At 35.8% G+C, this 27,407-nt stretch overlaps 5 protein-coding genes and 1 non-coding gene across 6 annotated transcripts; 2 read left to right on the top strand and 4 right to left on the bottom strand.

Annotated features, from left to right (window-relative positions):
- Positions 1–4,115: 4,115 nt before the first annotated feature.
- LOC138895341 (uncharacterized) lies at positions 4,116–8,354 on the bottom strand. The gene is made up of 6 exons (XM_070180020.1): positions 7,560–8,354; positions 7,269–7,469; positions 7,067–7,172; positions 6,418–6,800; positions 5,843–6,040; positions 4,116–4,688 (listed from the first exon to the last, which is right to left on the bottom strand). The coding sequence occupies exons 1-6, from the start codon at positions 8,352–8,354 to the stop codon at positions 4,116–4,118; spliced, it is 2,256 nt and encodes a 751-aa protein (XP_070036121.1).
- A 53-nt stretch (positions 8,355–8,407) lies between these two features.
- On the bottom strand, positions 8,408–8,926 carry LOC138895340 (uncharacterized). Its single transcript, XM_070180019.1, has one exon. It carries the CDS (start codon positions 8,924–8,926, stop codon positions 8,408–8,410), a length of 519 nt encoding a protein of 172 aa, XP_070036120.1.
- Positions 8,927–12,494: 3,568 nt separating this feature from the next.
- Positions 12,495–17,156, top strand: LOC104119806 (external alternative NAD(P)H-ubiquinone oxidoreductase B4, mitochondrial-like). Its single transcript, XM_009631396.4, has 10 exons — positions 12,495–12,709; positions 13,251–13,509; positions 14,330–14,539; positions 14,789–15,039; positions 15,126–15,345; positions 15,442–15,546; positions 16,009–16,266; positions 16,353–16,474; positions 16,689–16,808; positions 16,916–17,156. Exons 1-10 carry the CDS (start codon positions 12,621–12,623, stop codon positions 17,001–17,003), a joined length of 1,722 nt encoding a protein of 573 aa, XP_009629691.1. The 5' UTR covers positions 12,495–12,620; the 3' UTR covers positions 17,004–17,156.
- Positions 17,157–17,412: 256 nt separating this feature from the next.
- LOC104119805 (pentatricopeptide repeat-containing protein At1g11900) lies at positions 17,413–20,094 on the bottom strand. Its single transcript, XM_009631395.4, has 3 exons — positions 19,703–20,094; positions 17,912–19,073; positions 17,413–17,789 (listed from the first exon to the last, which is right to left on the bottom strand). Exons 1-2 carry the CDS (start codon positions 19,865–19,867, stop codon positions 18,018–18,020), a joined length of 1,221 nt encoding a protein of 406 aa, XP_009629690.1. The 5' UTR covers positions 19,868–20,094; the 3' UTR covers positions 17,413–17,789; positions 17,912–18,017.
- Positions 20,095–23,344: 3,250 nt separating this feature from the next.
- On the top strand, positions 23,345–23,503 carry LOC117277852 (U1 spliceosomal RNA). The gene has a single exon (XR_004508192.2). It is a non-coding gene; the product is annotated as a U1 spliceosomal RNA (small nuclear RNA).
- Positions 23,504–25,570: 2,067 nt separating this feature from the next.
- LOC104100716 (uncharacterized) lies at positions 25,571–27,407 on the bottom strand. The gene has a single exon (XM_009608020.4). The coding sequence runs from the start codon at positions 27,240–27,242 to the stop codon at positions 25,815–25,817; it is 1,428 nt and encodes a 475-aa protein (XP_009606315.1). The 5' UTR covers positions 27,243–27,407; the 3' UTR covers positions 25,571–25,814.

Genomic DNA, 27,407 nt, shown 5'->3' with positions numbered 1-27,407 from the left:
AATTACCGACCAACTTTGGTCGGTCAATTAAATTCAAAAAAAAAATATTACAAAAAAACCCAACCAAAGTCGGTCGGTTTTTTCCGACCAAAGTTGGTCGGTATTTTAATTATGTAATCAAAAGATTCACCATCTGGGAATCGAACCGGGATCTATACTGTGGCAGGATACTATTCTACCACTAGACCATTGGTGCATTTTGTTTTAAGACTGTCTTTTATTTGATTTATACTCTTTAATTGTATTTTCGCACGAAAATAACCGACCAAAGTTGGTCGGTTTTATTAAAAAGTAAAATTACCGACCAAAGTTGGTCGGTTTTTTTAAATGACCGGCCGAATTAACCGACCAATTTTGGTCGGTTATTTTAATATTAATTTTTATTTATTTTAATTGAAAAACCTACCAAAGTTGGTCAGTTTCTTGAAAAATAAATTTTGCGGGACTCAAAATAGTTTCCCGCATTTTTGCGCTAAAGAAAACCGACCAAAGTTGGTCGGTTTCGTAAAAATAAAATTAAAAAATAAAATATTTTGAAAAACCGACCAACTTTGGTCGATTTTTTGGTCGGTTTTTTGATTGACCAAAGTTGGTCGGTTTTTGCCGAATTTCTAGTAGTGGAAGAACCTGGTTTTTCTATGTGTTCCTTATACTACTATTGCGGAATAATAAATGCGGAAAGTAAAGAACACAAGTATTTTACGTGGAAAACACGTGGCTCAAAAGGTGAAACAACCACGACCTACTACCTAGTAGGATTTTTCCCAACACTTCACTAAATCACTGAGCCAAAAACAGCATTTACAAAACTCTTTGTAAACCTAATGATTACCTCTAACCCTTTGTGGCAACCAACCTCTAGCTGCTGCGACAACTTCAAGTTAACTCTAACTTGAATACTTCACTCAAAGTACCTAGTACAATTGCTTCTAGATAAAGCTGAAATGTACAACTCAAAAGCCCTACTACAATGAAACTAGAATAAAAGACAGACACTTGGAACTGATTCCTCAATTTGGTTCATGTAGCTTCAGGTTCGTACACTTGAATCACACCAGAATTGCTTGCAAAATGCCTTGCTATTTTGCTCTCCACTCACGTTTAACTTCAGCGTTTGTGCGTATAGATAAAATGAGAACATCCTGAAATATATAGAGTTAGTAGAATAGGAATTAACTAGAAGTCTAATGCTTTACTCTTCCTTGGTGGAAGAGTTCTAGTTATCTTCAACTTCTAACTCCTCTCTTATCTAGGATAGAGTTCTCTTCAAGTAAGGAGTTCTTCTCCTTATCACTTATGCACCATTTTCGTTCAGGAGATATCAGATATAACCACTTAAGCTTATCTCCTTCACGAGCATGCCTTGTGCTTGAATCTGCCCGTATCTGTGTACACTGTGTATGAACCTGGTTCATGCTTGAGTTTCTTTGTCAATCATCAAAACAAACTTCACTTAGACCAACAAATTCCCCTTTTTGATTATGACAAACTCTGTGCTTTTCATAAGCATAAGCTCTATTTCAATTCAGCTCAACATCAATACAATGTTAGAACACTTTCCTTTTTAAAGTCACAAATCATCAAGGACAAGGTTCATTAGGTTATAAACATCACAGTCCAAATTAAAAAGCACAACATATCTTTCCCCTTTTGGCATCATCGAAAAGTTGCATAATTATGTTAAATAACCATATTTTAATATATATATCACTCATGGCCACTGAGGCTACTTCAAATGCAATCATGAGGTCAAGCATCATATATCAATTTAATGATATTAGCTATCTAAGAAGCATCAACAAACAGTTAAAGCACAATAACAGTTGATTAGCATTGATACTAGTCATCCACAAAGCATAAAGAAAAATAAATATATTGGATCATGGGCAAAAAGAATAAAATAAAATTCCATTCGGGTCACTGGTTTGTCTAACTAGGTTAGGAAGGTTTCAAGGCTGGGAAGAACCAGGTTCTTGGTTTCTAGCCTGAAGTAGCTTTAGCATATCTTGAAGAATGCCTTCATTCTTCTCCTTCTCCTTTGCAAGCTCAGCCTTGAGAGCATGCCTTTCAGTTTTTACTTCAGCCAACCTCTTCTTCAGCCTCTCAATCTCAACATCCTTAGCCCCACTCTCTTACACCAAGGCTCTTACTTTGCTGTTCACAGGCACCATCTTGGATAAACCAGATTCTTTAGCAACAACATGAAATTCATAGTCACAAGTAGTCAAGGTGTTTGCTCCAAAATGATCCTTGCTTGTACCAACATCCTATTTCTTGAGGGGTACCTTGAAATGAGCTAGTACATCCGTGAGAATGAAACCATAGGGTATGCCATGAGTTTTGGTTCCAGTTAGAACCCTATCAAGAAGCTGGATGATATACCCAGGCCAATTGATCTGCCTCCCACTATCTAGGTATTCCACAAGGACCAGGTCCATGAATGTGAAAATGTGCCCTTTTTTTCCTGCCTGGGCAGCACAACCTTGTTAACAAATTCAAACAACACTTTGTGGGGTGGCTTCATCTTACTTTTGTATACAGCCTTGGGCTGAAGCTCTTCCTCATTGTTAGCAAACTTCCTTGTAATGGCAAGTGAGGTGGGGAGGTCTTTTAGGCTTGGTCATTTTAATTTTTTGTAATCATTGTACCCTTCAACAGGTACTCCCAGAATTTCTCCCAATTCCTTGTCATCAAAGCTCACAGTCACCCCTTTTACGACACTGGTGTCTCTGTCATTTTTTATCTCACAATTTTTTATGAACTCCACAATCTCAGTTCTGGCAAGCTTTCCATCCATCTGAAGCACCATGTCCTTCCAAACCTGCAGTTGTAGTTTTTCCAGCAGCATCATCATGCCTTCCTCCTCCAAGTCCCTGAGGAGTCTACCCTTCAAGTTCGTTCTTTTCCAAAAATTAACCCTCTTGTCCTGCTCTTCATCAGATTCCTCTTCTTCTTCACTCTCTTCTTCCTCTACTACTTTCACTTTTCTAAACTTCATGGCAGACCTGGTTCTTTTTGCCAAGGTAGAAGGTTCTGCAAACTTTGTCTTCGAAGGAGACTTCTTTTTGGAAGTCTTTATTTTCTTTGCCTTTGGAATCACAACCTCCACCTCTTCTGCCTCCTCTTCATCATGAAGGACCATCTCCTCAATTTAAACTGCCTCAATAGGCTCACTCACTTTCCTCTTTCCCTTTGCAGCAACTTTTCTTTTGCTTTCTTTCAAGGCCTTTTCAAGTTCAGCCTCACTCTGCTTCTTTTGACTTCTTGTAGCTCTTCCTTTTGTGGGAGGAATCTCTATAGGGATAGAAGAGGAATCCTTTCTCTTCTTGTTTTCCCTAGCAGTTCCAGGGATTTAAACTCCTGAACTCTTCTTCCTTTTTGGATTATAGCTGTCAGACACGCATTTCAGTAGGTCTTTGAGGGCTTCCTGTACTGATGGAACAGATTTTTGAACATTCTTCCCTATCCTAACCAACCCCTCAATAGCTTCTCCAGACCCACTACCCCTTTTTTTTCTCTCAAACGTTTTTCCTCTCCAGTAGATTCCTCTCTCCACACTACCATAACTCTTGTTTCTTTAGTCAAACCAATAGGAGTAGGTGAAGATTCAGCCACTCCTGTGCCAATTCCCCTCATATCACCTTGAACACCCTCACTCTCTTTTCCTTTTTTCTTTTTATTTTTACCACCCAGTTTTCCATATTTAGTTGTTTGAAAAAACGTTGAGGACTTTCCCTAGAATTTAGGCACTTATTGCGTTTTGGGACTCTCTTTGGGTGAAACTGGTACATTTTGTAACGGATAAGCTCAAGGAAGGTTAGGATTAAATGGGACTCTCCTTTTGATTATAATCCAAATATAATTATTTCAAAATATGCAGAGTGGAGAGTACGTATCAAGTAATCTTGATGAACCAGGTTATTCACTAAGAAATATCTTGTGTAAGTCTAAATTTTCCAAGAGAATAAAGATAATATCATTAGAGATTAATGAGATATTTTAGCATATGACACAAGAGTATACTAGTGAAAGTATGAGATTGAGGAAAATCTATTCTAATTATGTAAAAAATTCACAAATTATTTAACCAATTTTTGAGTTAGAACTGGTTCCTTTTAGGTGATCTTAATCATCCCTATTTCTAACATGTTCCTTTCAAAGTGATCTCTACTTAGAGATTTTGTGAATATGTCAGCTATTTGCTTGTTACTAGCACAAAATTCTATAGTGATCAAACCCTTTTCATAGTTGTCCTTCAAAAAATGGTGCCTAACATATATGTGCTTTGTTCTTTTGTGATGAACTGGGTTCTTGGTCATACTAATTGCACTAGTATCATTATAAAAGATGGGGATACAACCTATATCAATTCCAAAGTCCATTAATTGTTGTTTGATCCATAACAATTGAGCACAACATGAGGCAGCAACAACATACTTAGCTTCAGCAGTAGACAAGACCATAGAATTTTGCTTTTTGGTGGCCCAAGACACAAGACACGAGCCAAGAAAGTGTGCCATATCTGAGGTACTCTTTCTATCCACAAGAAACTCTGCATAATCAGCATCAGCATATCCTACTAAATTGAAATTACTATCTTTTAGATACCATAGGCAGAGGTCAGTGGTGCCTTTTAGGTATCTCAAGATCTTTTTGACAGCAGTCAAGTGAGACTCCTTTTGATTCGCCTGAAATCTAGCACAAAGGCCTACACTGAAAACAATAACAGGTCTACTAGCAGTGAGATATAACAAAGAGCCAATCATTCCCCTATACAACTTCTGATCAACAGATGAACCGGGTTCATCTATATCTAATTTTGTGGTTGTTGCTATAGGTGTGTCAATTTCTTTGGAGTCTTCTATTTTAAACCTTTTAAGCAACTATTTCACATACTTCTACTGATAGATCATAGTTTCATTTGAATTTTGTTTAATTTATAAGCCAAAAAAGAAATTAAGCTCACCAAATTCATTCCCCATTAGTTTAGCAAATTCTTTACTTAACTTATCAGTAGTTGCTCCCAAATTAGATCATCAACATATATCTGAACTACCAAGAGATCTTTACTTTTTTCTTTCAAGAATAAAGTATTGTTAATTTTACCTTTCTTGTACCCATGCTCAAGCAAGAATTTTGATAATCTTTCATACCATGCTCTTGGAGCCTGCTTGAGCCCATAAAGTTTCTTGTCAAGCTTGTACACATGATCAAGACATTTCTTGCTTTTAAAGCCCGGAGGTTGCTTGACAAACACTTATTTCTTTAGATAGCCATTGAGGAAGGCACTCTTACATTCATCTGATGAAGAGTGAATTCCATGTAGGCATCAAAGGCTATAAAGAGTCTAATTGCTTACAATCTTACAACTTGAGCAAAAGTCTCATCGTAGTTTATGCCTTCTACTTGACCATATCCTTGAACCACCAATCTTGCCTTGGTTGAGTTCATCTAGCATTGTATTCAACCAATCTGCATCCTACAAAGCCTCAGTAACATTTTTAGGTTCAATAAGAGATAAAAAAATATCAAAAGCACAAAGATTCTTCAAAGAAGATCTGGTTTTGATTCTAGAGGTTGGATCAGTAATTATGTTCTCAATGGGATGAGAACTTTGATACTTGTAAGGTTTCACAACCAGCTGGTTTCCCCTAGATGTTCCTTCAATGTTTTGTTGCTGAGGAATAGGTTCATGGACAGGTTCCCTCGAGGTTTGAGGATCAGTTCCTCTTTGTTCAGTTCCCTATATCAAGTTGCCCTGGGTGGAAGGACCTGTTCTATCACCTATTCCTTCCTCTGATGTAGCTTCAGTTTGGGATGTGAATTTATTTGAGTTTCTTACCAGCCCAATTGCTTCATCATCATGTTCCTGCCTCTTAGAATGAATGTTAGTTTCGTCAAAAACCACATGTACACTTTCTTCTACACACATAGTTCTTTTATTATAAATCTTATAAGCTTTACTATGTGAAGAATATCCTAAGAATACTCCTTCATCACTTATGGGATCAAAGTTACCTAGGGAGTCTTTATCATTATTCTGCACAAAGCACTTGCATCCAAATGCCCTAAGATGGGATATATTTGGCTTTCTCCCTTTAAGGAACTCATAGGGAGTTTCTCAATAAGAGGTCTAGTCATGCACCTATTTATAATGTAGCATGCAGTGTTCATAGCTTCTGTCCAGAAACTATAGAGCCGTTTACTAGAAAGAAGCATAGTCTTAGCCATTTCTTCCAATGTCCTATTCTTTCTTTCAGCTACTCAATTTTGTTGTGGAGCACTAGGAGCAGAAAAATTATGAGTTTTGACATGCTCATCACAAAATTTAGCAAATTTAGCATTCTCGAATTCAGTACCATGATCAGACCTAATTGATGCAAGTTGATTGACTAGTTATTTCTGAGTTTTTCTAACAAAAGAAGTGAACATGTCAAATGCTTCATCTTTAGATGTTAAAAATAATGTCCAAGTAAACCTAGAGTAATCATCAACAAGCACCATAATATATCTCTTACCATCCCTGCTCAGTATTCTCATTGGACCACAAAGATCCATATGGACCAGTTCCATCGTCCTGGTAATGCTTACCATTTTCCCGCTTTGGAAAGAGGATCTTACGTGCTTCCCCCTTGCACAAGCCTCACAAACTTTATCTTCCTTGAACTTATTGTTAGGCAGCCCTATCACCAAGTTCTTGGAGACTAATTTATTGAGTTGGCTTAGACTAACATCTCCAAGTCTTTTGTGCCAAAGGAGGGGATCATTATCCAACACACTTAAGCAAGTGAGTTCATTATCTGAAAGTGTGGACAAATTCACAACATATATGTTGTTCACTCTTTTCCCTGTAAAACTATCTTGTCAGTGGTAAGATTAATCACAAAGCATTTTATAGGGGTGAATGCTACCGTGTTACCTCTATAACACAATTGTGATACACTTTTTAGACTGTACTTCAGTCTATCTATCAAGTAGACATTCTCAATAAAGTGAGAATCAGTCTTACTTACCTTTCCAACCCCAATGATCTCACGTTTCTTCCCATTTTCAAAGGAGACATTACCTCCTTTAAGGTCCTCAAGTGAAAGAAATTGGTTCTTGCTTCCTGTTATATGCTTTGAGCAACCACTGTCCATGTACCCTATTTGGTTGTTCCCTTTCACTTGGACCTACAAAAAGAAATCAGGGTTTAGTCTTAGGAACCCAAACTAGTTTGGGTCCCTTTCTATAGGCAAAAGGGTGAATCAAATTCTTTTTAGCCCAACTTGGCAGCCTTGAACAAAATCTTTGTTCTTTTGACTTGCTTTTTCTTTTGCAGTGCATTCACTTTTATAGTGACCAGTGTTATCACAGTGTGTGCAAATCTTGTTCTTAGGAAGTGTAAGATATTTACTTTTGGGATCCCACTTAGGTGCACGGTTCCCAAAGCCAAGTCCTTTTATGTTGTTAATGTGGTGTTCTTGTAGCTATGAAAGTGCATCAGAGGACCTATTCCATTTACAGGTTCTGTCTAGCTCATGCTTGACCTTGCTTAGATCCTCCTTTAGAATTCTTACCTGTTCATCTCTCTTGTACAACTCATTTTTTATTTTTCCTATATTTTCTTCTAAAGTGAGTTGTGTGTGATCAACTGTCTTTTTGCCTGTTCCTAATTTAAATTTTAGATTTTCAGATCTAAGCTCTAGGACAGTTGAGTCAAGTGCATGAACCTGGTTCTTCAACACAGTATTTTCACTTACAGTTTCACTAGCCCTAAGTTCCAGATTTTTGCACTTAGCATTCAAAATCACACATTCTTTAGACAACTGTTCTTTTTTATTATTTATATCCTCAGATTCATCAATTAGCTCTAGTAGCAACTCAAATAACCTTTCTTTAGATAAAAATTTAATCTTGTCTTTGAGATGAAAGACACTTACCTCAGTTTCTTCATCAGATTCTCCAATGGCCATAAGTGCTCGTTCATCCTCATCATCACCATCTGAGCTTTCATTTGAGCTTTCTCCCCAAGCAGCGACCATAGCCTTGGTTGATCCTTTGTTGTTGCTTTTCTTGGGTTGAACTTGTTCATTCTTCCTGTTCCTTCGTTCTGCTTTTTCCTTCTTCCATTCAATTTCCCACAAAGGATAGTTTTTGATGTGATGATCAGGCTTTCCACACTTATGGCAGCCATCATCGGTTTGCTTCTCAGGAGCTTTTTCCTTGCTGTAGCTTCCACTTCTTGAAGAACCCTTTCCTCTCCTCAGGTACTTCTTGAAGTCTTTGGTGATCATAGCCATTTCATCATCTTCCAGATCAAAACTTTCAGTGATTCTGAGTGCCAAGCTTCTTTCCTTCTTAGGTATATCCATCTTCACGGTTTGTCTCCTAAGTTCATAAGCAGTGAGATTTTCAATCAATTCATCTAGTGGAAGAATAGTAATGTTCTTTGACTCCTAGATGGCAGTGATCTTGCTTTCCCAAGTGATTGGCAAGACCCTAGTAAGTATCTTCTCAACCTCTTTTCTTGAGGAATAATCCTTCCAGAAGATTTTAGTGCATTTGTCAGTGTAGTGAACCTTGTGTACATCTCTTGAATGGTTTCTCCATCCTTCATAGCAAAGTTCTCATACTGAGAGTACAATAGAGTTCCTCTAGATCTCTTTACTTGAGTAGTTCCTTCATGAGCCACCTGTAGTGTGTCCCAAATTTGCTTAGCAGTGGCATAACCCTGGATTCTACTGTACTCTTCTGGACCAAGTCCACAAATAAGCCATTTCTTGGCTTTAGCATTCTTCTCCCACTTCTTCAAGTCCTCAGCAATGCAATCCGCTCTTGTCTTTGGCACATCTACTCCTTCAATATTTTTCTTCAATGTAGCTAGTGGACCATCAATGACAATGTCCCATAGCTCATAGTCCTCTCCTTGAATGTGATCTCTCATTCTGTTCTTCCACCAAGAGTAGAGTTAGCCATTAAAGATTAATGGCCTAGTAGTGGATTGTCCTTCCTAGTTTCCAGGTGGTGCACTCATATTGATCTTCTCCTAAGGTATTAGCCTCTTCAAGGATAACCCGCTCTGATACCAATTATTGTTTGGTACTTCAATACCACATAAGAGGAGGTGGGATAATTTGTGTGGTGTCCAATTTTTTGCGTGCACAGATTATAGAAGGACCCTGGTTCTTCTATGTGTTCCTTATACTATAGTTACAGAATAATAAATGCGGAAAGTAAAGAAAACAAGTATTTTACGTGGAAAACATCTGGCTCAAAAGGTGAAAAAACCATGACCTACTATCTAGTAGGATTTTTCCCAACACTTCACTGAATCACTAAGCCAAAAACAGTATTTACAAAACTCTTTGTAAGCCTAAGGATTACCTCTAACCCTTTGTGGCAACCGGCCTCTAGCTGTTGCGACAACTTCAAGTTAACTCTAACTTGAGTACTTCACTCAAAGTACCTAGTACAATTGCTTCTAGATAAAGCTGAAAGGTACAACTCAAAAGCCCTACTATAATGAAACTAGAATAAAAGACAGACACTTGGAACTGGTTCTTCTCTCTGGTTCATGTAGCTTCGGGTTCGCACACTTGTATCACACAAGAATTGCTTGCAAAATGTCTTGCTATTTTGCTCTCCACTTACGTTTAACTTCAGCGTTTGTACGTACCTGTAAAATGAGAACATCTTGAAATATATAGAGTTAGTAGAATAGGAAATAATTAAAAGTCTAATGCTTTGTTATTCCTTGGTGGAAGAGTTCTAGTTAGATTCAACTTCTAACTCCTCCATTATCTAGGATAGAGTTCTCTTCGAGTAAGGAGTCCTTCTCCTTATCACTTATGTAACCTTTTCGTTCAGGATATATCAGATATAACCACTTAAGCTTATCTCTTTCACGTGCATACCTTGTGCTTGAATGGGCCCGTATCTGTGTACACTGTGTATGGACCTGGTTCATGCTTGAGTTCCTTTGTCAATCATCAAAACAAACTTTACTTAGTCCAACAGTTATGTTGTTGTTATTATTAACTATACAAGTAAAATCTATAGTCTAAGAATTATAGATTTTAACTTTGCTTTATGTCAATAACAACTTATTTGTTAATGAAATAATCAGATTTTTTGTTGGATTATATATTTTCACAGTCTATGCATAATTTGACTGTAAATTCAAAATTAGCATTTAACCATTTTTTGTGTGTTTGTAAATGTTGGTACGACCGTACAAGAAGATATCAAAACAACATCGTAAGATTCTATACAAACATCATAAGATAACACGACTTGTCACGTATACTTTTAGCTTTGAAGTTGATAGTATTAAAATCTAGTTTTAGTCTCATTGCTCAATCGACTTGTACAAAATTATGAATTCACGATTGTCATAGCATCAAACTATAAATTCACTATTGATTGGTCACACCGTCTTGGTGCTTACATAAATCGCTCAAGTAGCCGTATCGGTACAGCTTTCTCAAAACTACTCGATCTCCAGTTCGTTGTAATGCCAAATATGGACATGATCATCTTTCAATTCTTTATACAATGACTTTATTTTCAAAATATAAGTACATTATACTTTAGCCATTTAAATACTTCCTATGCCCCAATTTATGTGATACAGTTCGAATATCGAGATTTAAAACACCTTAATTTTGGCTGTTAATTGGGACCAGTGACGTAGCCACATTATATCAAGGGTGTTCAAGCTTACATCCTTTGTCGCATAATTGTACTGCATATATAGGTTAAATATTATTTTATATGGTTATATATTATATTTTGAACACCCTTAACATAATTAAGTGAAGTCATCCAATGGTCCAAGATGTTCAAAGTGAGGTGTTGTTCAAGGGTTTGAATCCTTATCTTTTTGTTTGCCAAAACAAAATGAGACCACCTTGTGTGGTTTGTTTGACTCTTTTTCAATCAAAACAATTTCTAATAAATAACTCTTAAAACTTAAAATTGGGGTAAAAAAAATAATTAATATTAAAAGTTGTTTTCAAATTTTATAATTTGAAAGTCAAGCTCTACAAAAATTTCTTCAACAAAAGTCCTCTACATACTATAGACGCTCTCGACGCTCTCGTTTCTTTGATTTTATGCTTACTTTTATTGGTGGTTGTCTTGTTTTATATTAGTTTTAATTTATAAAATTATAGTTCTATACAAGTGTGGTAATTGTTTAGCTAAATGTTGCGTAGTTTGATTTGAAAAAATTCAGTGCACCCATTCATTGAAAAATATTGACTTCCTTAAAAGTTTGAATACCCTTGGCGAGATTCCTGGCTACTCTTCTAATTGGGACACTTAATCTTTAAATTTTTTGAAATAAAATTTACATATTTGGAAACTACACAAAAGTATTATAAGTTACAATAATTAATAATTTAAAATATTTAAAAGGATATAAAAAATCATGGCAAAAGAAAATCGTTTAACTCTTGAAATCTGAATTGCATCGTATAAGAGTATTTGTATTAAATGCCTGTAGTTAGGGGTGTTCATGTTTCGGTTTGGATCAGTTTTTCCCTAAAAAGAAACCAAACCAAGTATGTCGGTTTTTCAAATATTGGAACCAAACCAAACCAATTAAATCATTTTTTATCGATTTGGTTTATGTCGCTTTTTTGGTTATTCATCGACTTTTTCTTAAATATGAGACATACACTACCAAACACATATTCCGACGATTACATTTTCAACGTAACACCAAAAGAAATCTATCATTTATCAAGATATATTGATGATAACTGGATCAAATAGTGATCAATAATTTAAGGTCTCAATTAAAAATAGATTATTTTTAACATGAAATAGATTCTTGTACTTAGCAAAACTACTAATCAAACTAGAATGTAAAGGCAAAGAATTAGATTATTATAATAGCAAAAAACTCGACTAATAGTGCAAACAATTAACATGGACTATAAATTTTTAGAAACTTTGTATAAGAAAATACATATATAGGTGTAATAAAAAAATTTAAATGACTACTTCTACAGCTAGTTTGGTTCGTTTTTTTCCGATTATTTTTTTTATTAAAACCAAACCAAATTTGATTGATTTTTAAAATTCAAAACCAAACCAAATCAAACAAAAAAAAGTATCAATTTTTTTGGTTGATTTGGTTCAATTTTCGATTTAGTTCGATTTTTCGAATTTTAGTGAACTTCCCTACTATTTTCTCTAATAGCGTCAGAAAAGGAAAAGTGTATTGCCAGATATGATTCTGCTTGCCCAGTCAGCTGTCAGCCACTTGTCGCAAACTGGACCCGACTCGAACGGTGTACGGGCCAAAAACCAAAAGTTGGTCTAAAATCCTAATAACATGGAGATGCAGATCCCTCTGCCCCATAATGACACGTTCCCTAGCTTTTAGGTTTTACAAGTCAATATATGCAAAATTTGCCTATTACGTGACAGTTACTCCACTGCTTTCGCACTACTTTGTGTGTGCCACAAGGCCCATGATAAAACAAAACAAACAATAAAAAGTGGCTGCGCTGCAACTACGTTCATATATGGAAAGTTTGCAAATTCATCCCTAGTTTCCATCTTTATATAAACTGAAAGAGAAGTAAAAAAAGAGAGAGTTCATTAGTTAGGGTTTGTATTGTAACACAATGAGTGGGTACAGTTTCTTTCAGAGAGCCTCCAGAGCTTTCAATGACTACCCTCATCTCCCTAAAGTTCTTGTTCTTTTCACTATTAGGTCTGTCAACTTTTGCATTCACCATTTTTCTTTATTACACTATTGTTGTGTTATTGTTTTGCTGTTTTTAAATGTTTCTTATTTAGAACTCGGATGATGTAATTAAACTCTATACTTACTTTGATAATTCTGTTCATTAACATGAGCACCAGTACTGTTCTAGCCAGCTTGTTTTAGTTTCACCATCTATGATTTCTTTCTCATTTTAGCATTTGCTTGTTGGTCGTTTTTATTTTTGTCTTGCTGGTCTCGCTTTTGTTCAGTTTTTTCTCAAAATAAAAAGTTGGTGATATGTGCTTTGTCTAATATCATAGGCAGATCGATTTAGGATTTGAACTTTATAAGTTCGAGTTTGAGATTATACCACAGCCCGTTCGGGTTTGAAATCAATTTTTTTCATTTAATATTAGTGCCGGCTACATAATTATATAAATTTGCCTGCAATTAAGACCTGAATAGAGTGGAATACATGGATGATTCATGTCGCTGACTCTAATTAATTTGGGACCAATTGATTTATTAATTTGCTTTGGACTTGCAGTGGTGGAGGACTAGCTGCAGTATGTCATACTGCATATGCTGATGCAGGTCAGAATGATGTTAAGAAGAAGAAAGTGGTAGTGCTTGGAACAGGCTGGGCCGGAACAAGTTTCCTTAAGAATTTGAAAGACCCCTCATATTCTGTTCAGGTCGTGTCTCCTCGCAACTATTTTGCCTTCACTCCTCTGTTACCTAGTGTTACCTGTGGCACAGTTGAAGCAAGGAGCATTGTAGAACCAATTCGTAATATTGTCAAAAAGGTATAGATATTCGTTGTCTTTTTAAAGCCAAGCAAAATCCTACTCAAAGTGATGTCTTTGTTGCATATTTAGTGGGCGTTTGGACATAATTTTTGTGAAATTCCGGAAAAAAGTGAAAAAAAAATTTCTAGTGAAAATAGTATTTGAAAATTAGAGTTGTGTTTGGACATGAATACAATTTGGAGCTGTTTTTGAATTTTTGTGAGTGATTTGAAGTGACAATTTTGAAAGACAACTTTTTGGAGTTTTTTGAAATTTTCGAAAAATTTCAAAATGTAACTTCAAGTGAAAATTGAAATTTTCATGGCAACAATGATTTCGGAAAAAAATAAAAAATAAATCGAAAAAAAGTGAATTATTTTATGACCAAACGGGCCCTTAAAATTTTGGAGTTTTAAGTATTTGTATTAGGGGTGAGACAAACGGACGGGTCGGGTCGGATATGGGACGTGTCGAAAACAGGTAATGAAAAACGGATAAATTATCCGGCCCGACTCATATTTAATACGGATAAAAAAAATGGGTTAACCGGCGGATATCCATGTTTCATGAATATGATCAGATTTAGGAGAATTCTTAGTCTCCCAAACTTGAGAAACCCTCAATAAGAGGTTTTACAAATGTAAAAATTAAACCCATTAGTAATCCATTGGTAATCCATTTTCTAAATGGATAATATGGTTCTTATCCATATTTGACCCGTTTTTAAAAAGTTCATTATCCAACCCATTTTTTAGTGTATAATATGGGTGGTTAACTGTTTTCTTTTAACCATTTTGCCACCACTAATTTGTTATAATAAGATTATATCTCTGTACAGAAAAAGTTTGATGCTGATTTCAAGGAAGCTGAGTGTTACAAGATTGACACAGTAAACAAGAAAGTTCACTGTAAAACAACCCAACAAAGTCATTTGGGTGGTGGCACAGAAGAGTTTACCGTAGATTATGACTATCTGGTGATCGCTATGGGAGCTCGAGCAAATACTTTCAACACCCCAGGTGTTGTGGAGAATGCACACTTTCTGAAGGTAGCTTTACTGAGCAACTGTCTTTACTGAATTAATAAACAACAACAATAACATACCCAGTATATTCCCACATGTGAGGTCTGAGGAGCGTAATATGTACGCAGTCCTCACCCCTACATTGTGAAGGTAGAGGGGTTGCTTCTGGAAGACTCTTTTAATGTGTCAATGAATTGAAGTATACTCGCATTCTAGTCTTCTGCTACTACCTTTAAAGTTATTTGAAGAGCGAGTAATGATATTTCTTTGCAGGAAGTAGAAGATGCTCAGAGAATTCGTAGGAATGTGATAGATTGTTTTGAGAGGGCAAGCATTCCCAGCATAAGTGAAGAGGAGAGAAGGAGAATTCTTCACTTTGTGGTAGTTGGAGGTGGTCCAGCCGGCGTGGAGTTTGCTGCTGAGCTTCATGATTTTGTGAAAGAGGATCTCGCGAAGTTGTATCCTGCCCTTAAACAGTACGCGAGGATAACACTCCTTGAGGCTGGTGATCATATACTGAACATGTAAAACAACATTCTCCACCGTACTACATTATAGCTTGTAACTTGTTTGCTTGCTCAGAGATTATTGTTGGCTTTCACATTTTCAGGTTTGACAAAAGAATTACAGCTTTTGCCGAGGAAAAATTTGCGAGAGATGGTATTCAGCTGAAAACTGGATCAATGGTGGTGAAAGTAAGTGATCGTGAAATATCAACAAAAGAGAGAAGCACCGGACAAACTGTTACAATACCATATGGAATGTGTGTCTGGTCCACTGGTATTGGAACTCGCCCTGTCATTATGGATTTCATGAAGCAAATTGGTCAGGTATGTTCATTTACTATTACTGCGTATGATTACTGCCAATCTTTTTTCATCGGTTCAAAGATGAACCTCTGTTTGTTGTTTGTTGATGGTTTGCAGACAAACAGGCGAGTCTTAGCAACGGATGAATGGCTCCGAGTTGAAGGGTGCAGCGAAATTTATGCTCTAGGTGATTGTGCCACAATAAACCAACGCAAAGTCATGGTACAGTTGACCAATCTTTAGATTGATACTTATATATACTGAATTGGAACAATCTAGCATTATTTCTTGGAACATGAAGTTTCAACTTGTATAATGGTCTTTTCTACTTCAAATCCCTGATTAACTGAAGTATTGCAACTAGTAATCCTTAATATACTAAGCGGACTTAACTATACTTCTCAGTTCCACCCTCACTCTCCCTCATATCTCACTCTCCTTCATATTGGTACAACTTTGAAATTCAAGATCAGGAATTGAACAATATCATGCTCATTTCTGGGACTGAGGCGTAATTGTTATTGTTGTTTTTGTTATATACTTCTTTTCATTTCTAATTCTTATGGTTTCTGAAAAGCTTGGTGACACAATAGAATGACAGTGGATGAAATTTCATTCATCTTTATACAAGTTAAGGAACTACTAAGTTTTTCTAAATATTTAGAATCTATATTTACATAACAGGAAGATATTGGAATCATATTTAGCAAGGCAGACAAGGATAATTCTGGTACCCTGAGAGCAGAAGATTTTAAAGAAGTGATCCATGACATATGTGAGAGGTATCCTCAAGTGGATCTTTATCTGAAGAAAAGGCAGCTGAATAACTTTAATGCTTTACTAAAGAGTTCAGAAGAAGATGCTGAAATAAACATTGAAAAGTTCAAGTCACTACTTGCTGAAGTAGACTCCCAGATGAAAAATCTTCCTGCTACAGCACAGGTAAATATATATAGATTATTTTCTCTTGATATATGCTTCTATAGAGTTCCTCATCTTATGCTTCGGTTTGTTATTTTCTACACTAGGTTGCTGCTCAACAAGGTAGTTACCTTGCTGACTGTTTCAATCGCATGGAAATGTGTGAAGCTAATCCAGAAGGTCCACTAAGATTCCGAGGAACGGGCCGCCATCGCTTCCATCCTTTTAGGTAGGCATGAAACACCATCAACTCTAGCTACTTAAGTGATTAACTCTAGCAAGAATGCTAAGGTATTACAGAAAAATAAACCTCTTGATTATGGGGAATCATATGAACTCCTCTTGCTATAGAGTTGACACTAATGTTTACTCTTTACCTTTTTTCTTATCTTGTGCTTCAATATTTGTTGGTTTTTTACCCCTTCTTTTCCCCTCTCTTACAGGTATAGGCATTTGGGGCAGTTTGCACCATTGGGTGGAGAACAAACTGCAGCTCAACTCCCTGGAGACTGGGTTTCAATAGGTCACAGTACGCAGTGGCTCTGGTATTCAGTATATGCAAGGTAAGAAGTCTGTCACATTACAAAAAAATACTTTTACTCGTACCCAGTGTTTGTACCAAACTAAACAATATATGTGTTATTAATATGTGCTTGGTTTCAAATTTCAGCAAGCTAGTCAGCTGGCGTACAAGGGTGTTGGTGGTATCTGATTGGATAAGGCGTTTCACATTTGGGAGGGATTCTAGCAGAATCTGAAACAGCATTAAACTTATCGACTATACCACAACTTTGATTTGTTGTTCTTTATACTTGCTGTAATTCAGCGCTTCTTACTAGTATAATTCAGAAATTTTGTTAGTATTATATTTCCTGAACCGATTTCCTGCTTCCAAGTAATATTCATCAATATCTATTCGTCTCTTTGGCACTTATCAAGGGCGTAAGGGCATATTATTAGACGCATTAACTCGTTTATTATATCAATGAAATTTTACATGCCTGCAAGTGTTTTTGCACTTCACTAATTAAGCATTTCAAAGATTTCCATCTAAAATAAATTGCATCAAGTGATTGCTACACGCTTCAGCCACTCAATGAATCATGACAATATATAGATAACTAATGAGATACAGAACAAAGAAGGTGAGATTATTTCATACAAGGGTCAGGATGCACATTAAACAATTTTATAAATCTCTGTTTCTTCTGCAAAATGTTTCATGCTTCATGCAGCATAGAATCCCTTTTTCACCATTTACAATTTGCACTGAACTACCGATGAATGAGGTTACAACATCCAAAAAGATTAATTTGATATTTACAACACCAATCTTCAACTAGAAGTATTTTTCTCCCTTTCAGATGGTATAGGGGCATAGTAAGAACCAACGGAAGAGAGAAAGCACCTCGAAAAGTTCGTGAATATCCATCTCACTAGAGATAAGAAGCTGTGTAGTAAAATCAGAGATCCAATCACCAAAACCATGGGAGAGCCAGCCTATGATGACCGGATGTCTGGTTATGGTTCTTCAAAATTTTGGCCTGTAACAAAAAGGAAATAATTTACAACTTCAGTACACATAGCAGGAATTCAAAACAAGAGGTTGCGCCTAATAGTAGTACTCAAACTATGAACATCATATTCTATTTTATGAAATACATACCACAACAGATCCATTCTTATTGAAGATAGCAGCAGCAAGAACATGGAGCAAATCGATGCTCTTTGTAAACATTACAGGTATCCACTACCTCTTTTGAACTGCGAAACTATCTGTTTCTCCGTTGAGTATGGTTTGGTCCACAATGATTTGAGATTGATTCCTTCATCTCATTTGAAAAAGCAACAGCCAACTCCAACTTCCCCATCTTCTTTAAATTACTGATCAATGATCTGTAAACATGAATTGATGGACAGATTCCACGGTGCTTTATCTCATTAAAAAGTCTCAGTGATTCCTCAATATTACCAGATTTTCCAAAGCTGTCAATCAGAGCACTATAAGTCCGCAAATCTGGTTCAATTCCTCTCTCATACATCTCCTTGAAAAATATTAAGCATGACTCAAGCCTGCCAACCTTTCGCAATCCAGTAATTAGGGTATTATAAGAAAAAATATCAGGAATTAGATTATCCTCTTTCATGGCCACAAACTCTTTAAGCATTTCATCTATTCTACCACACCGGCCTAAGATTCTCAAAATGGTGTTATATGTAATCACATCAGGTTTGGATTTCAAACTCTTCATCTGATCAAAAATCATCAAGGCCTTATCAACCTGTCCACACTCGGCAAAGGCAAATATGATCCTATTCAAAACTGTAGTAGTAGTAGTAGTAGTACTTGGAAAAATCAACTCAGAGATCTCCCGGACAAATCTTAGCAAGCAGGCAACATCATTTTGCTTGATAAAAGCCTGAGCAAAGATTAGATATGTAGATGAATTCAGAGATTTGCAAGATACTAACAGATCCTTGAAACTTTGACATAGAAGGTCGACGTCGTTTTCCTCGCCTGCAGCTTTCAGAAGGCGATTGTATGCACTGGGGGGAAGGAGGATATTTTTATCATGCAAAGTCTGCAATAGCTTAGCGGCTGCTGATAGATTTCTGTCATTGCAAAACTTATCAACATAAGCAGCACAGAGTTCCTCTCCTGAATTTTGCGAATTAACCATAACCGAAAGGACTTCTGTCAACGCTTCATCGACAAATTCAGCAGGGGATGCTTGGGTTGAGATTGATTGGCAGCTGACGAACAAAATACTAGGAGAAAAAGTTGGCCAATCTAAGAGGGCTCCAACTGGGATGGATTTAATACAATTCTGTATTAGAAATTAGCAGTAAATCACAAGATTAAAAGACAAAAACCATGTAGTTTACCATTAGAAACAGCTAAAGAAAGTGCCCCAAGATACAGGAATGCAAGAGGGAAATGAAGCCTGGTTCAGAATATCTTATCCATTCAATACAAGACAAAGCTGTTCCTTAACAAGGACTGTAGTTAGAAATTACAATCTCACAATTTATTGTTGCATAATAAGTTTCGCAGCCTCAACATCAAATTTCCTGCTAATATCATTTTAACTCATTCCTATTTACCGCTCAACCACCAAAAAACCAAAAAAGGAAAAATCAAGGAAAAGAAGAAACAGCATGTACTGCAACCTTTATAAAATGAGATTTTCATAAATCACATCTCTTATGAAAGGTAAAAAACCGGCATGGTTGGGCCAGCTTGTCTCAAAGTTCACTTCTTTTAACTGGTTACTAATATAATATTACACTCTTCGCGCACTTGCACAAATAGAGCAATCCCTATATATATAACAGCTAATAGAGAAAATGCAAGAAGCATCGAACTGAAGAATTTCCAAAGGGTAAAAGCCTAGAATAAGCATTTACTAGCATTAAGAGATAGAGAAGCTAAAAAAACCAAAAGAATAATACTCACGTTAAGAAAGAAATTTCTACACCGATGCAGTGTATTGAATGGCCGAATTCCTTTCGCAGAGTGTAATCCAACAGAGATACTGTAGTTCAATCGATTGAAACAAGAATGGCATAAGAAAGTTAAAGTGTTCAGCTTTGCTCTGCCACTCAAAGCAGCTGCTACCATCTTTTTTCTGCAGAGATTTCAGGGGTTTATGTAACCCGAACTAGGGTTTTAAGCATTGGGTTGAGGAATTGAAGATTCGATGTCTGTGCAGAAGCGAGGGTGGATTTTGGGGTTGAGCCTAAAACCCCTTTTTTTTCTCAGGCTGTGTCGAGACTCAAAAGAGCTCAAAGAAAAACCCTTGTCGCATTTTCGAATTTCGGGTCAGGAGTTTTTGGGGACGACGTGTCTTGCCTCTGATTGTTTAAAACCTTATAGGGATATCTGTATAAAAAAAAAAAACAGCCCGCCCGTTTAACGGGCGTTTAGGGGCTGAATTAGCGGGCTATATTTTTTTGGGCTTTTTTTGTCTGTTCGAGTTTGGGCTTAGCGGGCTAGATCGAGCCGGGCTATTTTATTTATTATTATTTTTAAGTAAATTTTATTTTTCTTATTCAATGTTATTGATACTTAAGTATTTGCAAACTTTTAAGGTTTAGAATTAAATTTTGAAGTTTAAAGTTTTAAATTTAAAATTTGAATTTTATAATTTTAAAATTAAAATTTGAAAGTAAGTGGTTATAAAAAATTATTTAATAAGACCAATAGGCAATATGTAAGGATCAAGCTCTGAAGACTTTCATTTGATATTTTTATTGAATAATATATAATACTTCATCTTCAAATGTACCAGTATGACTTTGATCTTCATCATATTTAAAAGCAATAATACGTTTTTGCATACAAAAATTATCATCTATCCAATGGCATGTAACAGTCAAATAATCATTACAATTTACAGCACGACCAATATCAGAAGTAAGAGAAATTCTACAAGAAAGATTGGCGAACAAATAACGTATATATGTCTGATATTGTCCAAAAAGCCTAAAGATATCACCTCTACAAGTACTTCTAGGAATACCTTTAAATAAAGGGTTAAAAATTCTTTGAATATAAGTAACAAGATATGGTGAAGCAGCAAAACTAAAAGGTAAACAACCTAAAACAATCATTTTAGCTAATTCTTCACGATCTTTCTTAATATCGTATTTACCCATTAACCCCCAGTACCCAGGTTAAGTTATCATCTAAATCATTATCTATACCATAATTTTCTTGAAGTCGCTCATAATCTATATTTAAATTTTTAGGTGAACTTTCAGAAATATGTGTAAAGCTACTAGAAGAACAAGCACCGCCTCTTGATCTTTTGAAAGTTTTCTTACTATCACCTCTACTAGTGCACGCTTTTTTGGCTGTTCTAAATATATCCATTATGTAAATTAAATTAATAATTCTAAATAATAAAATAAGTGTATACCAAAGAAGAGAAAGATATGGAACGTGTACCGGGATTCCGGATGCCGCACTAAATTTGATATCAAAATTCAAACTTCAATTGATAGACCGATACTTGATAGTTGATACCACACTTCACCTGAATACTTGATATTTGATAATAATAATTTTGTAATGACTAAACTAAATATTTGATGAAACTTGAAATAATAAGTAATTGAGAATTTAAGAACAATCATCAATAATATCAAGAGAGAACTGAGAGAGAACTAGAGTAGTAAGAGAGTGAATTGTGAGGAAAAATGAAAAAGAAGGAGGGCTATTTATAGTTTTTAAAAGGTTAAAATTATAATTTATCAAATATTAGGGGTGTGGGGGCTATTTTCTTTAGGGGGTAGGCCGAAATGGCCATTTCTGCAAAAAAGGGTCGTTGGCCAACAATCATATTTGAATTTGACCGTTGGCAACGGTCCAGAAAAAAAAAATTAAAAAAAAATTATAACGGATACCGGGTTAAACTGGGCTGTAGCCCATTAAAAATCCGTTAACGGGCTTAGCGGGTTCCGGTGCACCAGTATCAAAAAACTGTTCGTTTGAAACCCGCTCCCCGCCCAACCCGTCCCAGCCCGCCCCTACGCTACAGTACCGGACTGACCCGGGCTGTACCGGATTGTAAACGGGTCAGCCCGGTCCAATTAACAGGTATAATATAGACAGAGGTGTACAAGAAATACGTAAAATAAAAATTTAAAAATCGAACCCAAAAATTAAAAAAAAAAAAAAAGCAACAACATATAGATAAGTAATAATAATAACAATAATAAATAGTAGTAGTAAATAATAAATTATCATTTTATGATATGATGGATTGAGTTATATAATACTGTTGTGCCCATTTTATATGATAGTATTATTTACCTATGTTGAGATTTTTTTAAATTAAGTTAAATATCCGATCCCATCACCCGCAGCCGTAAATTAGACAAAGATGCCATGGCTAATAGATCTTTTTGAAAGTTTTTCTCGTGTGTAAAATTCAAGTTAGAAATTATCTTGAACCTTGTCCGACTTTCCCTTTTCGTGTGCATTTTATTTCTTTTTGTCCTAGTCATATTCCTTTTCGGCTACCTCCCAATTTTCTATTTACAGTTTCATTATTTTTTGTATTTTTTTTCTTTATTCTATTATTTATATATGGTCTCTAACAAGAACACTCAAAAAGGAGACTCCAAAATTATAAAATTTTATAAAATAAGCATTCCTCTTAATCTCAAATTTATGAGTTTTCTTCTTTCATATCCGAAAAATTTTAGTCTTAATGGGAATTTTCGATTGAGATCAAATTTTTTCATCTTTTTTTATTATATCATAAAAATTTGTGTTATTCTATGGTTATTAAATATAATTTAAATAACTTTACTATTAAATTAGGACAAAATTTTCGTAAGCATTGCTTAAAAAATATGAGATTTATGATTTTTATTTTTGAGAACTTGTAGTTTATTTAATTCTATACTTGTGGGGTATAATTTATCTATTGAAGATATTTTAAAAAAAAATTCTTATTCTGATTGATGTAATTCCCTTATTGAAAATGTTATCTTACTTGTGTAAATTTATTTTTAACATACAAAAAAAAAAGATATAATTTCTTAGTGAAAATATTAATTTTACTTGTGTTGTTATAATAAACGTATGGTTCCTTATTAAAAATGCTAATTACGTCTATTTTTTAATAGCTGAGATGTAATTTTTGTAAATGCAAATTAAAAATACCTATTAAGTTGACCCGAATAAATTCAAAAAAATCGAAGAAACATTCCTAACAAATTTCATATTAGTCATTACAAGGTATACATTAAAAGAAATTATGGCACCCGTCACCTTCAAATCCTAGATCCGCCTCTGGTCTTGGCGGTTAATAAGTAGTTGAAAATTTTAATAAGTTTAAATTTCTTTGAAGTTCTGAGTTTGTAAGACTAAAACTGTAGCAAATATTTTCGATGTCCCAAAAAAATTGGGAACAAGAAGAGGAGCATAAATATCATGTAAGGATATTAAGAAGGTTTACACGGTTCTTGACATATTCATTTCTTTAAGATTTTTGGTTGGACAATCAGATTATTTCACACGGAAACCTTAAAGAAATGAAGGCCTCGTGTGAAATAATTCGAATGTCCAACCAAAAACCTTAAACAAATGAAGGCCTGGATGGGGTCAATGGGCGATCAAGAAGGCTCACGGCCTAGGTTGGTGACTTCCATTGCACTTTGGAAGGGCGCCCGCTAAGATCGGCCCAAGTGGCCGAGCCTACGTCATAATTTGTGGCAGCGGGGGTCTGCGTTCGCATGGCCCCTACCCAAAAAAAAAAAACTTTGATAAGTTTGTTCTCACTATCATAAGTTTATATTCAACATATGTGGACCACTCATAAGTCTAGATTCAAGATGTGTAAATCTCAAAAAATTATATTACAAGTGAAGAAGTTTGTTGAGCTATATAATGTCTCAGAAAATTAGATATGCGTGTATAAGGGTGCTGAGTTACATAGCTTCCACTTAGATTGTTCAAGCACAGAATATTGGATCAAAAGCTCTTCCTTGATCATGGATCTTAGCATGTGGAATTCCTACACTTAAATGAGTTTCCAGAAAGATTCAAGAACTTTCAAAATTTTCATTGCATCATCAATGCGGAGTAAAAAGAGAAACCAATGTTTAATAGCTACTGAGGCATTGTTGAACTCAATATTAGATCCAAAAACAGAACAAGAGGCAAAAGATAAGTTTAGTAAAGAGTGAGAAGCGTGTGGAGATTAAATATTCTTCATACAATTTAGAGAAGACAAGCATCTAAGTGTGCAACAAATGACATTATAAGCCAAACTGATGAGAAAGACAACACTTGGTGAGAGTATAAGAAGATTGTAGTTCTAAAAGATCTATAAAAGAACTTTTAATATACTGTAAGCGCAATGCAACACTGAGTTCAGTAGTTTAACAGGTAAATGAAAGAAGTTGAACTATATTAATATGACTGTCATCCTTAAATTAGAGTAACTGTGGAAGTTTGTCCCTTGCAAAGAGACCACATATGTGAACAAAATCATCATCTTCTAACTTTCCAGGTCAAAGCAAGCTTGATGGAAATAAAAGATTATCATGAATGTATTGCAAAGACATGACTAGCATTCTACTTGCAAGAAATGTAAAAGACATGTGCCTATTGCAGACTGGGCAGCATAAAGATGCTAGGGAGAGTAAAATTACACCTGCTGAGGCAAAGAAAATTTGAACTTGAAAAATAAAAGGAGCAGTGAAAATAGAAAAGTGCGCAAAGCTAAAATCAATTATAAGACGAACGGTTAGACTATAAGATATTCTTGAATTGCTCAGTGAGCTTTTCAAGAATGGTATGTCAATTGTTTATATAGCATACCAAAAAACGTAACAGAAAAATCTTTTATCAATGAAGTCACAACATTACATACCAAAACAGATAAGAGAATAAAAAGACCTTATATCGATGAAACCACCACCAATAAATAGGGAAGTCTCCAAGGGGAAGGAAAGACAAATCTAGTCTTGGCAAGAACATTGACACCCGAAATATATTAACTTCAGCCCCTATACCTTAAGAAGCTGCGATAAAGTGTAAAGGTGGCATTAGTTACACAAGGATGTATGAGCTGATTAGAAAAGAAAGTAACGAGGGAAGAAGAAGTCACTAAGATGCTTCTTAGTAGGATAAAAAGGTTAGCAGCTTCTTTAGAGGTGGAAAATGCAACTTCCCGTTGGAGTCATTTTCTCAACTTAAGAACTTGATAGCTTTAGATATATCATATGATATTTTAGGACATAAAGTTCGAGAATACAAAAAGGCTTGTTCTCCAACAAGAGGAGAGCAGTGTCTTCCCATGACCCGTTTCTTATGTTCAATTGTGTAACTGGCATCATAGCCAATGATGTCCTCTACTCGGAGAAGAAGCTGGTACCGGAAAACCTTGAATTGAGGTTGAGTAGACTGTTTGGATACTTAATGATTTAAAAGTGTCCTCAGTACACACTCTTAACATATCCAACAAAAGAGGAAGCCGCTGTCAAATTCTACTACAACAACAACAACAAATCTTGTGTAATCCCACAAGTGGAGTCTAGGGAGGGTAATGTGTACGCATACCTTACTCCTGCCTTGTGTGGGTAGAGAGGCTGTTTACGATAGAGGCCAGTGTCAAATTCTAATTCTGAAAATTAGTCATATTCTATGAACCTGGAATCCTGATATAAATGAGCTAGAAATCTTAAAATCCATTAACTCCCCTCAAGCATGAGATCTCATATTATCATCAAAAGAGAATTATGAAGCACAGAAGTAAGTTTCTTCCGTTATAGATTCTCAGTAATGAAATGCAGCTGACACAACATATAACAAGAAGCAATAGAAATATCCAGCATTTTCCTTAGTAAAAAAAATAACTTGGCCACATACCGCAAGACAAAACCTTATTCATATTGTACCATACAATGTAATTCAGAAGCTAGAATACCAGTTTGAGGAAGCAAAAGAATGCTTCCCCATTCAATTAAAAGGCAAGAATGAACAAAAATTAAAAGGCAGGATTGAAAATTGAAAGAGCATGAAAAGAGTTAGCAGCTCCCTTTATTACACATTATTCCTCTTCAGCATCTTCCTCTGCAAAACTTAGAACTTGACAGACAGGTGGCTCCTTATCTTCATCACTACTGAAAAATGATTTCTTGCCTATCAACTCTATCATTCTTTTAGCAGGTCCAGAATCCCTAGGAGTCTCATTCACACACCGAGCAATCCTAATTCGCGGAAGCAAATCAGGCTTCACAATAATGCTTAGTGGAGATTTCTCACTCTCTGTGCTTCCATGAACTACAATCTCACTAGGAATTTCCCATCTCTTTTTCACCCTACTTTCAGTACCCAAATTCTTGCTCTCAGTTTGAGACACACGCATTTTCCCTACAGATAACGACCGTTTCTTATCATTTCTCTTACTCTCATCCTTATCATTTTCAGGTAAAGACCTCTTTCTCACTACTGATGACTGAATTGTACTCTGATTATACCTACTAGCCACAACCCTCCCCGGCCTCTGGGGCTTCTTATTAGCAGCAGCAGACTTTTCGAGATCTTTAAACAACTTCTTTGGCTGAACTGAACTCAAAAGTCCATCATCTTTTTTCAAATTCTTCTTTGATGCAATTGTAGTAACTGCCTGCCTTGTTGTAACCATTGTTCTTGCAGCAGTTTTTCTTGATTTAGGACTAAGGCTTGAACTTTTTCCCTCTTCTTCAATCTCTTGAAGCTTCCAAAAACACGACTTTCGCCTGTTTTGTATTGGCTGAATAGGAGTAATAATCATCTCTTGCTTTCCCAATTGCCGTGCCTTTGTTGTCCCTGCTAGAATATCTGATGGCCCCATACTCAACCCTCGCCGCCGCGTTCCAGTAAAAATCTCAGATGGTCCTAAACTAAGACCCCTTCTCTGCTCCACCTTTGTTCTTGCACTCATTGATATACGCTCTTCAATCTTAATAAAACTTTGTTTTGGCTCCATAAACTTTGCTGCCACAACCCTTCCTCGCTTTTCAACAGTCTTAGCAACAGTTTTCTCAGCCTTTTCAATTCTCAAAGCCTCTAATCTTGAACTCAACCTACTAATCTCCATCTCAATTTCTTCAATTTCCTCGTCTATTTTCTTCTCATCACGGAAATCATTTTCCTTTCCGCTCTTTCTAGCCGCCATCTCATCAAGACTCTGTTTGGAATTGGGCTTGTTCGGCTTGAGTCTTGAATTTTCCAGAGCCCCATTAGGGTTAAGTGGCTTTATGGGTAACGGAGATGAGAGATTAACAGATGAATTCTCAAATAAAGGAGTTTGATTTTCCTTACTTGACAAATCAGATTCAAAGGAATCTGATGGCCTAACCGAAAGGGGTTTCAGAGGAGACCAAGAACGTTTCAGCGAAGACAAATCTTCAGAATCTCCATTATCAAATGCTGCATTGTTCCATATCTGAACATCTGCTGGGTCAATCCCTTCTGGGTATTGTAACACACTCATTTTTCTCAATTGGGTTTCAAAAATTTACACAGAAGAAGTGCAAAAAAGATGAATCTTGGAGATTTCTTGATGTAGCGGAAGAGAGAGGGAGATGAGAAAGTTGGTTCTGAATTAGGGAAAATTCTTTCAGGTTTTTGTATTTTCAAGTTTTTGACCGTTGGGACA

The sequence above is a fragment of the Nicotiana tomentosiformis genome, chromosome 7, assembly GCF_000390325.3.
Source record: "Nicotiana tomentosiformis chromosome 7, ASM39032v3, whole genome shotgun sequence".
Lineage (NCBI taxonomy): Eukaryota > Viridiplantae > Streptophyta > Magnoliopsida > Solanales > Solanaceae > Nicotiana > Nicotiana tomentosiformis.
This window is presented reverse-complemented; position numbering and strand designations above follow the sequence as displayed.

Excerpts from the sequence above, each read along its gene's own strand:
- LOC104119806 (XM_009631396.4), top strand. The coding sequence starts at position 12,621 with ATGAGTGGGTACAGTTTCTTTCAGAGAGCCTCCAGAGCTTTCAATGAC. Across the intron at positions 15,040-15,125 it reads GGTGATCATATACTGAACAT|GTTTGACAAAAGAATTACAG; the intron begins GTAAAACAACAT and ends TCACATTTTCAG. Across the intron at positions 16,809-16,915 it reads TGGTATTCAGTATATGCAAG|CAAGCTAGTCAGCTGGCGTA; the intron begins GTAAGAAGTCTG and ends TTCAAATTTCAG.
- LOC104119805 (XM_009631395.4), bottom strand. The coding sequence starts at position 19,867 with ATGGTAGCAGCTGCTTTGAGTGGCAGAGCAAAGCTGAACACTTTAACT. Across the intron at positions 19,074-19,702 it reads GTAGAAATTTCTTTCTTAAC|AATTGTATTAAATCCATCCC; the intron begins GTGAGTATTATT and ends TTTCTAATACAG.
- LOC104100716 (XM_009608020.4), bottom strand. The coding sequence starts at position 27,242 with ATGAGTGTGTTACAATACCCAGAAGGGATTGACCCAGCAGATGTTCAG.
- LOC138895340 (XM_070180019.1), bottom strand. The coding sequence starts at position 8,926 with ATGAGAGATCACATTCAAGGAGAGGACTATGAGCTATGGGACATTGTC.
- LOC138895341 (XM_070180020.1), bottom strand. The coding sequence starts at position 8,354 with ATGGATATACCTAAGAAGGAAAGAAGCTTGGCACTCAGAATCACTGAA. Across the intron at positions 7,470-7,559 it reads TGTACAAGAGAGATGAACAG|CTACAAGAACACCACATTAA; the intron begins GTAAGAATTCTA and ends GCACTTTCATAG. Across the intron at positions 6,041-6,417 it reads TTGACATGTTCACTTCTTTT|AATAATGATAAAGACTCCCT; the intron begins GTTAGAAAAACT and ends TGCTTTGTGCAG.